The sequence below is a fragment of the Myzus persicae genome, unplaced genomic scaffold (assembly GCF_001856785.1).
Source record: "Myzus persicae strain clone G006 unplaced genomic scaffold, MPER_G0061.0, whole genome shotgun sequence".
Taxonomy (NCBI): domain Eukaryota; kingdom Metazoa; phylum Arthropoda; class Insecta; order Hemiptera; family Aphididae; genus Myzus; species Myzus persicae.
The window spans coordinates 366,456-378,701 of record NW_019100758.1 but is presented as its reverse complement, the minus strand read 5'-3'; the positions used below and the strand labels follow the sequence as shown (position 1 = coordinate 378,701).

General features: G+C 27.9%; 1 protein-coding gene across 1 annotated transcript in view; it reads left to right on the top strand.

Annotated features, from left to right (window-relative positions):
- Positions 1 to 12,246, top strand: part of LOC111042823 (leukocyte tyrosine kinase receptor-like) — a 319,549-nt gene that overhangs the window by 263,462 nt on the left and 43,841 nt on the right. The window contains exons 7-10 of the mRNA XM_022327519.1: positions 2,207 to 2,373; positions 9,973 to 10,067; positions 10,693 to 10,755; positions 11,766 to 11,813. Of these exons, the coding sequence (XP_022183211.1) occupies positions 2,207 to 2,373; positions 9,973 to 10,067; positions 10,693 to 10,755; positions 11,766 to 11,813 (373 nt within the window). The remainder of the gene's footprint in view (positions 1 to 2,206; positions 2,374 to 9,972; positions 10,068 to 10,692; positions 10,756 to 11,765; positions 11,814 to 12,246) is intronic.

Below are 12,246 nucleotides of genomic sequence, written 5' to 3'. Positions count from 1 at the left end.
GTGGACAAAATTGCGCAGCTGTGCAAAAAGGCTCAGCGGTTAATCAAGGATCTGAATAAGGTGGACGGGCCATGCGACTCATCGAATGTACTGCTGAACAAGTATGACTGCCTTCGCTTGGAATACTACAAAGTACGTGACGGGATCAAAGGGATGAGAAGGCAGCGGTGTGGTAAGGGGGTCGTGTCACCGGCCCCCAGGCGTTTGGAAAACAGCAAAATTTGCCATAAAATCGAAAAATGCAAGAGTATAGAAAACCGCAAGAAACCCGAAGACCAAAAAAAAACACCCCAAAACTGTGAAAATTTCGACAAAAATAGTAACCAAGATATCTGCGGGGATTGCGGGAAGCGCAAGAAGCTCTGCGGTATGAAGTGGGATACAAGACAGCGTGCTGATAGAGCAAATTGTCAGAAGGAACCATTTGAATGGAAGTTGTTCCTCAAGCACCGACTTTTAGTTTATTTTCCGTGCCTATGTTGTATATTCCAAAAGCCTGACTGAACCTCATGTGTGGTTGAATACCATTTGGGTGTAGATAAGGTACCAGTGGGGTGATTTTTATCCCGGTGGGATTCGATGGAATGACTGCAAACGATCCAAAATTAAGTACTCCTAAGCGACATCCGATTGTCACATTTGGATACGTATCTCTTTAACATATAATATTTACATAAAAATATAGGTACAGTTATTTTTCATACAAAACTATGGAGTTATTATTTTTTTTTACACTAATCACTATAATTGTGACAGCAAACGGATTGCGAAAATGTCCTGTTACGCAGAGTGTTCAAAGAGCTTGGAAACGGTCATTACGCAAATAAGAACTGGTAAACGATCATAAGATTTAATTAATGAGGTGATTAAATATTTTACCCAATGAATGTGCATCAGTGTTATCTGTTATTACAATACGTACATATAAAAACATGCAAACAGTAATTTAAGCGCTTCCGAATTTTTTGAACACTAGGTATATTCAGACGAGGTAGTAAAGTTAAAAATGTATTTTAAAAATGTAATGAATCTTAAATATAGGATGACAATTCATTCCAAGTTCTGTTTAAAATTTACTTAGTCCCTTTAGTATTGTTCTCGCACTGTTGAGGTCTGGTAGGTCTGGTAGGTCGTACATTTATAGGAACCGGTTAAACACACTAATATGATGTATATAATTCAGATTAATGCAATTCGTTTTTAACGCGTTTACCTGGATCATCAAGAAATATAGTGCAATAAGGCTTTGACAGGCACATGCGATGAAATCTAATAAAATAGCTTTGCAATATAGAAAACATTTCACTAAATTTTATGGTCTTTTTTAGCTAAAAGTTAAGCCAAATTGGTCATCCCCCATTGCAACATTTTTTTCACTTTAAAGGACACATTCAATATTTTTTAATGTCCACATAAAAATGAGTTAACAAAAGCATTTATACACTTTAAAATTCTGACCTTTCCATTGTTTCTATAGTCGATAAAATCTGTATGAGTGGTTATTATGTTATGTATTCAGGATTCCGTCTAGACGTATTCTAGTTATAAATAATGTTGTTCAATTATTTGAGTTGAATTTTTATATAGTATTTTAGATTGAATCTCGTTATTCTGGTGAATAAAAAAAAATACTGTATACAATCTGCTCATGAATTTAATAAGTATTTAATATTTACAATAGTGTATAAAAAAGTATTTTTAGTATACATATGTTGAACATTTATTTCACATTTGATCATAAATACAATTTGGAAAACAAAATTTCTATCTACAACAATCAACTTTTTTTTCCACACCTAAATTATATTTATAATTTTTATACTACATTACTTACGTAAAAAATACTGTACAATTATAAAATAACTTCTATAAATATATAAAAATTCAATTTTAATGTTATAATATTAAAGTCTTAGTATTTGTACATTTTTATTTTATTTAAATATATTTTACATTCTTATATCTGGTAAAATAAATTATTTTAAATATAAATAAATATTTATGGTATCACAGTAAAATAATCTAAATAGATTTTTAAATTATTACATAGAAATTTTGAAGAAAATAAATCAAAATTGAATACGCTATATACATATATATATATTATGATTCCGATGTAGATAAATACATTTTTACAATTTGATTTTTAAGGACTACCAAAATATAACGTTGCCATAATTATATTTATAAAATGGTTTTTTTTCAGATATCATTTTTTTACCACAAATATGGTTCACATAGTGGTACTTTGGGACTGTATTTGGTCGAAGCCCATGGTGAGGTAGACCGTGTGAGAAGATTATGGTGGAGTTTCGGGACATATGGGAATACATGGCTTCGAACCGTTGTTTATTTAGTAAACATCACAACCAGGTAAGTTGTTTTACACTATGACAGATCACTATTGTTGTTTGTTGATAAAACTAAATCCTATAAGAATCCATCTCAATATTATGTTGAAATATTTTTGAACAAGTATTGTTAGTCTTTTTTGAAAAAAATGTCTTTGTTTCAAATCGTAACTGTTTGAAATTGTGCTGTGAAATCGACAAACAAAAGAATCGGCTAACGGGGTAACCTTCACAACAACTGCCCATATTTACAAACAAATACAGTCAAATTTCAGTAACTTGAATAAAATATAAAATCCCCTTCAAACAACAATAACATTTAAAGATTTTGATAACACGAAATTTTTAGTTAGTCAGTTCTAAGATCTAAAATCTAAAATTTTATAATATAAGATCATTTGATGTAGGTAGTAGGTAAAATGAATTACTAATTAGTACAAACAGCAAAAAACATAATAATTTTATCAAATCGAAATGCACACTATTAATATTGTACAGATGTGCACTCATTCACAAGATGCAATGAAAATAAAAATAAATGTTTTGAAAATCATAAATGTTTTTTTCATATATATTTTTCGCTGATATTTGTTTAGTTACTTGTTTTATAACAATAATATTTGTTTATTTATTCATAAAGAGGTAACGATTTCATAGATTCACAAAAATTAGGTAAAAAGTATTATCTTTACATAACTCCTATGCTTGAATGGATAGGCTATTGTCACTACTATGTTTCCGAATATATAGTTGATTGATACGTAAGCTGGTGTTTGTTTATTTTCTTTTTACTATGGTATACTAACATCAAATAAAAATAAAAAAATAAACTTGGAAAGTGGGTTCGTAAAAATAATAATATATTCGTAATTGAATGAATGCCATCAATTTCGTATTGGAACGCTTAGGATTTTATATTTTTAAGATCAATTATTATTTGTGTCTGTTCCCAATATGTCACTAACTTTTCCATATTTCAAAAGAAAAGCCAATATACTTAAATATCATACCTCTTATACTACTGTTATTCACATCACCCATTGGCCATTCGTTGATATGGAAAAAGAAGTATGTCGTAAACGTATATTTAGTGTTTTGTGAAACTTATAAGCTTGGAGATGGCATTTTTTTGAATGGAAAATTGTATAAATACGACACAAGCTCGAAAATAATGATACTATTATTATTCGTTGAGCCATCAATAATATGATATATAATATAATATTTATATTTTATTATGCACCGACCTGAATTTATTGTAAGAAATTTCAATATTTTTGGTACCAGTAACTAAACGAATATCTTATAAGCATAGTGAATATACTTTACCCACCACACATCAATATTATTGGTGACTTACTAAGGTCTATGAACAATATCAGATAGATTCTGTAGAATATGAAATAATTAGGAATATAAGTATGGTAACACGGCGTTATAGATAGGCAATTTGGGTACATCACTGCATTGAGGAAATTTCTCGGTTTCAAGCAGCAATATTAATAAAGTATAATTGGCCTAAATTATTGTCAAATCAAAAATACATTATTGCACCTTGATTAAATAAATAATTACTCTACAAATTGAAAATTTTTCACTTAGGTGTATGCTTGTCAAAAATTCTAGTCAAAGACATGTTCTTTATAGTTGTGACCTTATTATAGATTATTTTTAATCCATAATGTGAAATTAGTATTATAAGTTTATTCTTAATACCTCTCATTATGTGAGGTTCAGTGAGGTTAAAAACTGTGAAAATTTGCTGTGATTAGTACCACACCTATCAAACAATCATATTTCAAACACTTCATATCTAGCTCTATATAAAAATATATCCATAAGTTATAAAGTTATTAAGAGCCAATCAATTAGCTATAAAATTGAATCTCATGATATTTAAATAAAATATGATATTAAATGAAAAGCAGGCGCAGTACCTTAAAATAACTTGGCAAAATATATTGCATTGTTTTAGGTAAATTATACGTACAATATTATTTGTAATGATAACAACATTTTGATGGGTTTTAATATTGTAAACGAATTTTGAAATATTTAATAATTATTCATGGAATAAGATTTAAGTTATATATATTTTCTAAAAAAACTTGATTTATATTGTGTGTTTGGTTGACATCAACTACAAGCGTTATTTTTCTATATTGATTACTATTATTGTATATCTTCAGGGCAAAATAATAATCTGTAAAACAAATGAACTCACAGTTTAACGTTGGAGCAATGGAATTGTTTTATTTGCAGATTGTTTGTTCATGTCCTCAAACAGGGTTTGAAACTACTATAGTAATGTTTAATGTATCATTATATTTAAAAAAATCTCTTAATGCTTGTCTTGATAAAAATAAATAAAAAATTATTTAACAATGTATTTGTTTCGTGATAATTCCTACGAGCTACTACTACATATGGTTGTAAATACTTATAATATAAGACAGGTCAATATCTACCATCTTTCAGTTTAATACCTTTAACGGTGTGTTGTACGTCATAAAAATTGTATTATTTTTTATTATTTTATTATATAAATGCCATTATACAGAGCTATATATAATAATATAATATAATAGGTAATATTACAGTACTACAAGAAGTATTCATATCATAACAATAATAATATAGACAGACAATGACACTGTTGGAATGTATTACATCTTATCCAGAAGGAATATGATATTACCAGTCAAAGGATAAAATATGTTTAATTTATTATAGTGTGAAAAAATGTAGAGTTCTGAAGATTTTTATTTACTACATCACCAGTTTCATTTTACAATAACCTTTAACCTGTTTAGTATATTAGCTTGTACCTATAAGATATTATAACAATATAATATTCAAATACATCAACTTCCTATTATTTAACTGTTAAGAGTGCAAAGGTCAAGGGTGGAATTTTCCACATGGCTGCGCCCTCATTTTAATTAATAATTGTTATTTTTAACAACTGTTAATACAAAAAGTTGATGATTTGGCAATTTCAAAATAATCACAAAGTTGTCTGAAGAATATTTTTAACTGAAATTGCTATGCCAGCGATGCGTGATTCGACATTCTTAGTTTGATAGTAACTTGAGAGTTGAGAATGGATAATGGGCTTCAATCAATATATTCTGCAATTTATTGTTGGTAATACTGACGTTTCATGAAGTCTGACAGGTACTAAGATATTTTTATCTACATAATGGATAGGTTAAAATAAGAGTAGTTTTGGTGTAGTCAGGAAAAAAATTTCGGAGTGGATGGTTCTATAAATTGTTTTCACAGTATACACTACTGAACCACCTCTTTTGGTATCTTGAGTCCACCCCACATTATCTCACCCATTTTGAGCTGGATGAAAAAAGCATTTGCAAATAATTGCACTGGCCACAATAAGGAATAAAAAACCAAAAAATATAAAGTCTGCTAATGTAGGTTCCTGTTTCCTATTTTCCGAAACCAAACATCATTTTACGGTTTGTGATATGCATGGGCGTAGGTAGGAAATATTTTCGGGGGGGGGGGGGGTTGTCTAAATCCTAAATAGTATGCGAGTTAATAATATTCTCGAACAAATTCACAAAAAGCTCAAGATTGTTTTATTTAATTTCGAGGGGTGTTTGAACACCCAACCCCCCACTCCCTTACCTACGCCCATGGTGATATGGGCTTGTATTTATATATACTATATATATATATTTATAAATTTACTTCTGATCATTGTAATAGCGATTTATTCATAAGGGTTATTTATTTTTAAATCAGTTATTGAATTTCTTACAACTATAACGAATTTATTTATAATGCACACACACACACACACACACACACGCACACATAATGAAATATATATTATACAACCCTTCATCTTCCAAACATCGGAACGTCGAACTACCTAGGTACTGAGTCGGTGTATAGAATTTCAATTTGAAGGGTTTTCCTTTAACGAATGACAATTTATTTTTACTGTCATTCGGTAAGTAATTCTGTACAAAACATAAGCGAATGGTCGTGCATTGTTTTGGGGCTGTTAATAAAATCGAGAAAATATCTTTTCAACTTCTCAAATGTGTTTGTATGTCGAATATCTGCAGATATTCAATACCTATGGTATTCATTTCTTTTCCACCCAATGCAATCTTTATTGAATCGTTGCAGTAGGCACTTCAATAATTGACTTGTCATATTCACATATTCAAATAGTCGTAGCCATTTTACACCAATAATAAGATAAAGTTTCCCTCCACTTTTCATTTTCTACAAATTATGAGGACTTAAGGATACAATCAAAATATTTTTAAGTCATATCAATGTATTGTTTAACAAAAAAAAAAAAATTAAAAATTTCCAGTGAACTATTAACGGTTATATATATTTTTTTTTGTCATATTATTACGTCCTACACAAACAAAATTCATTTAAGGTCCTATTATACCAACCGAAAAAAAAATAAAAATAACATTACCTTTGGATTATTAAAAATTATAAATTAAATACGTACGGATCTTATATATTATTAAGTTTTACCAGAGTGAGGATACGATGTTATCAGCAGTTACTTTCTGTTTAAAGTACGATACACAAACATTACATCACTTCTGCTGGCAATAATATTTAAACATTTGGAGAAAACTGGTCATAATTTCAGTAAAAAAAAAAAAAACATGAAAAAAGAATCTAGCTTTTGTTGTTGTTGAGAAAAACTTTATCTTATTTTTGGAGGAAAATTGATTACGTCCATTCTAAAACCTAACATTGTTTTATGCAAAACCTATGATTTCTTCGGCTATTCTTGCATTTAATTAGTATACGAGTATTAGATGGCCGATACAAAAACACCATTCCTAGTGTACCTATACCAGTGTGACTATACACCATATACATCATACCGTGTAGAACATGCAAGGTGTTATATTAAATTATTATTAATACATTATATTTTGCATTTTTTATAGCTCTAGCTTGTAGGTATAAAGTACCCATAGTAATTCATCAGTGGTGACCAACGCTTATACGTTCACCAAAAGCCGAAATGTATATTTCATTATACAAACTTACAATACGCTTTGTCTGTATACGTGCGTGGATTTATAAAATATTATGATAATAAGAGCGCACAATGGGGACTGCGTACACAAAAGGAGTATAAGTTTACTTGACTACCGACCCTTTGAAGATGTCCGATAAATATTTTACCGCCATGTATGGCATGGCCATTGTATACGATATATGTGTAGGCACACGGAGTGTTGAACTCGGCTTGAGAATAATAGACGAAGCGCTATAGCTGAACAACGAATGAATAATATCATACAATTCCATAATTATTAGATTATTTATAATTATTGATAGACGTGTTGTTAATTGTATTTAAGTAAAAGTGTTCGAAACCATTTTTTTTAACTGTGGCTTAGAACACGACTCGTAATTTATAATTTTAATGTATTACATTTATTATTGACGTTTTTTTTTATTTTTAGTTTTTTTAAACTTGAATCAACTTACGTTTCAAATGTTTCAATATTATGTGTTACAATAATCAAGTATATCTTCTACACTTCAAACTCAAATATTTAACTAAGCAATATAAATAATATGGATATCAACTTTTTTCAATACTTATTTGATTTCAACCATCGAATGACAACAGAAATATGTTAAAATGTATCGATATATATTGGCCAAAAATATACTTGAAATAGAGAACAAACACGTCTAACGAGTGAATTAAATTTCGAATATTTTATTATGTATCTTAAGTTTAATAAGATACACAATTATTCAATAATTAGGTTTGTAATACTAAACTGACTGAAACTAATTTGCTTATAATAAATATGTTTTTATTATCTAAATTCACTCCGCCTTTTAATAGGTGACCGTTTTAATTATTGTAACAAGACTCGGGATATTTTTTATTACCCTCCATCCATGACCCCGATTAATGATGATTATGAGAATGATTATGATGATAATAATTCTTGGACACTTTTCCATGGATGATTATGGTATAATAAAATATGTATGTCAAAGCTATAAAAAAAAAATTATCTTATAAAAAATACTGTTGTAACGTCATACACAATAGTAAATTATACAATACCGGGTAAAAACTTAGTTAATTTTACAACAATTGTTGTTGAAATCGCTAAAATTATTTCAGAGTACCCAAAATCCTGAACAATATCCAATCTTGATCACACGAATTCTTAAAAAAAAAATATGGTAAAATAAATTATTTACTTCCATAGCATGTCATTTAGAATTTGGAATGCAAAAATATTTTTTTTCATATTTATATTTAACATTTGAACTATATATCTATGCATAAATGTTTAACTTTAACAAGTGCCTACCCTAAAAGCACATCACTCAATACAAATATTATAATGTACACAATATTTGTGTTGGCTCAATTGATTGAGTTGATTACTTAATAAATACCCTTAAGACCCGATTCTATTCGGCCAATGGTTGCACTTGAAGGATCCGTGATTTGTGCGCCCCCTATTCACTCACACACCAACATTCATAGAACAAGCGATCCAAGAGAGAATTGCTTCATCCGAAATATTTAGTTAAAGTATTGTGTATATGTACCTATTGACGAACATGTTTTATAAAAAACAATAATTATATTATAGTTTTATCACAAAATAGAAATATAATTTTCTTAAATAATTATATAAGAACAGTCTGATCTTGTTTTTATTAAAATTAAATTAAAGTATGACATACGCGTGTATTACGGATTGAAAAAAAATATTTATGAATAATAACGTATAAGATTTTTTTATTGTTTATATTTTCTGTAACGTAGTATATAGTACGTCGTGTTTCTTATAATGTAAACAAAAATAACAATAAATCGAAAAGGTGTTATATTACAAACGTAAATTGATGTGTTGCATTTCGAATGTATACGTAAAAATTTTGGTCCGCTGTTATGAGTTTTATAGTTAGATGTATTCCAACTTACATCTAAATGAGCATGCTTGGGCCAATATGTTGATCGAAAACAGTACATATATTTTTCTGAATCGAATTATGTAAATAAATATGTGTAAGCATACAAAACAAAAAAAGATTATTATCTAGGTAAAAGTAGTTCTCAATACAATGTGTATGAATGTAAACATGTTTTTTAATTTTCCATACAGACTGAATATGAAAAATAATTTATCAACAAGGCGGGTGTATTGAGCTAAAAACTTACTTTAAAATATATTTTATTAATCATTTGTCTTAGTTATGAAAATGAAAAATTAATATTTATTAGAAAAAAATTAGAGCTTAGTTAGGCCATCACACAATATTGATAGCTATTACTGCACCCATATATCTATAATATAGACTACTCAATGTCTGAACTCATGCAATTTGAGATTAAACAATATACTTTTTTTATGAAAAATGTTTTTGTTTTACTGTCAAATATTTTAGGTTTTGATACTATGATAAGAACTAATACATGATAAATAATAAATACCTAATTATCTTCCTCCACAAAGGATGTTATGAACAAGTTGACACCTACTTAAATATGTTTACAAACACTGTACACATTGAAAAAAAAACCATATTTTATGAACACACAAATTAAGTACTTTGATTTTTTCAGCTATTATTTACAGTTTGAAGCTCGGAAACTACTGTCGGTAAAAGGAGATGTGGCGATTGACGATATAGCTATGAGTCCAAAATGTTTCGGTTTAGGTAAGAACGAAGAATAATAAAATATTTTATTTTCCAAAAGAACTTTGAAATCACTGTGCAAGGTTTCTATTTTCAGCTTATTAAATTATTTGAATTATACAATATAATATATATATATACATATATATATTATATATATGTATATATATACATGCAACGTATAAATTTATTGTTATTCAACAGCAATATTTTAGTTCAAAGTAAACTACCACAAATACATAAGATTACTGCAAATAAAAATATAAATATAAATTATACTATTATATTCATTTTTAATGTTATGCTCTTATATATTCTATTATTTATCGGATGCCCGAAGTCTATTTGATTTCGTTGATGGTATATAATTATATGAATAAATATCACTTGTAGTTTAAAATCAATTATTTAACGCCTTTTGAATACATAATATACAATTATAAATTAATATAAATTTAAACCAGCTTTAAAATTCAATTTATTACATTGAGAACACTTGAACCAACAAGAATAATTTATGTGGGCAAAACATTTTTTAGTATTCCATTTTTTTTTCTGCAGTTGGTGTTTAATTAAACTAGATAAATTCTGCAAATTACGATTGTTTGACATTTTGTAAGATTACATTTTTCCATATCATTTTCAGATGTACCAGAAGACGTACTCAAGGGATACAAGTATGAAGCTGCTGGAACAGTAAATAATACGGGTTCGTGATTAAAGTTTTTAATATTTTAGAATGAATGAGTTAAGAAAATACCTTAATAAATATCATACTCTTAGGATAAACTAACAACAAGAATACTAATAATGAAACTTGTTAAATTATAGAATTTATTAGTGTACACGCAAATCTAAAAATAATTATTTTATTTCATGAAATAAACGAAATATAGATTAATTATACAAATTATAAAAAAGTATCTAAAAAATAAATAAAACATGTCATAATAATACAGAATTCAAACGTAATATATTTATTTGTAATAAAAATTTTAAATTTACAAGTTATTAGATAATGAGCCATTTTCAAGTGTGTCGTAATATTTGAGTTACCGTTCTTGACGCATTGTCCACAAAAATTATTTTTGAAATAAAAACATTTATGACATTTTTAAAATTATATATTACTAAAGTGTATTACGTATTTTCAAGATTAAAATAACAGTATTTAAATATTTTTATTATGTGTGTCTAATTGAAATAGGGTAAAATGTCGTTATTTTTTTCTAAATTATTTTTTTTTTTGTTATTAACATAGTTTAAAGAAAGAGTTCATGTGAAATATTTGTCTTAATTTTGAATGAAAAAAATAATAAATAATTCATAGTAGTTTAGTCTTATAGGTGGGTAGGTACTTATACATCGTTAATGCATTGGACTTTTATTAACAGCTTAAAAATAGTCAAGAGTTAATAATTTATGATTTTTTTTTCCAAAAATGTTTAATAAAATATATAATCAATAAACCAACTTGAATCAGAATACATTCGATTCTTGAAAATACTGTGTCTACGTATTGCTGGTTAATTTTCTATTTTAATTATTATATACCACTGATTTATTTAAAATGCTTACACTTATAATATAATATTATTGAAATTTCAACAAAAAAAAAAAAACAGCAAATGTATTTTTTAAGAATAATATTACAACGATACTATAGGTACCTGAATTGACAATAATATAATGATATCGCATGCAATTTTATTGTTTCAGCAACACTCATGAAGATTCCCATCAATCCGGATTTCAGGAACAAAATCGGTACGTGAGATCATGCCATTAATTGTAGTTGAATTATAAACAATTAATATGGGTATTTAGACACGGGTCTCGTCTCCACGCCATCGTCACACAATATAAAAACACAATTTAAACTTTTTCGCATGCGTCCACCACATGTTCACTCACCACCATACAAGAGGGCTTTGTTTTAACAATATTGTACATCGCAAAAATGTAGAATATAAAATATAATTTTATTCATTCCGATCATCTATCATAACATGGTCTTGTCGACCATTTATCTCTATTCAGCGACGCACAATATATTATTATAATGATGCGTACACCGCACGCGTCTCCTACCATTTAAAAATAATCGTTCTCTTTCGGTTTTTGTTTTGGAGAAAAACACTGGTGTGTTGAAAAATAAACCTTATTAGGGTACGGGAATTCGGTTTTAGGATAAAAAGAA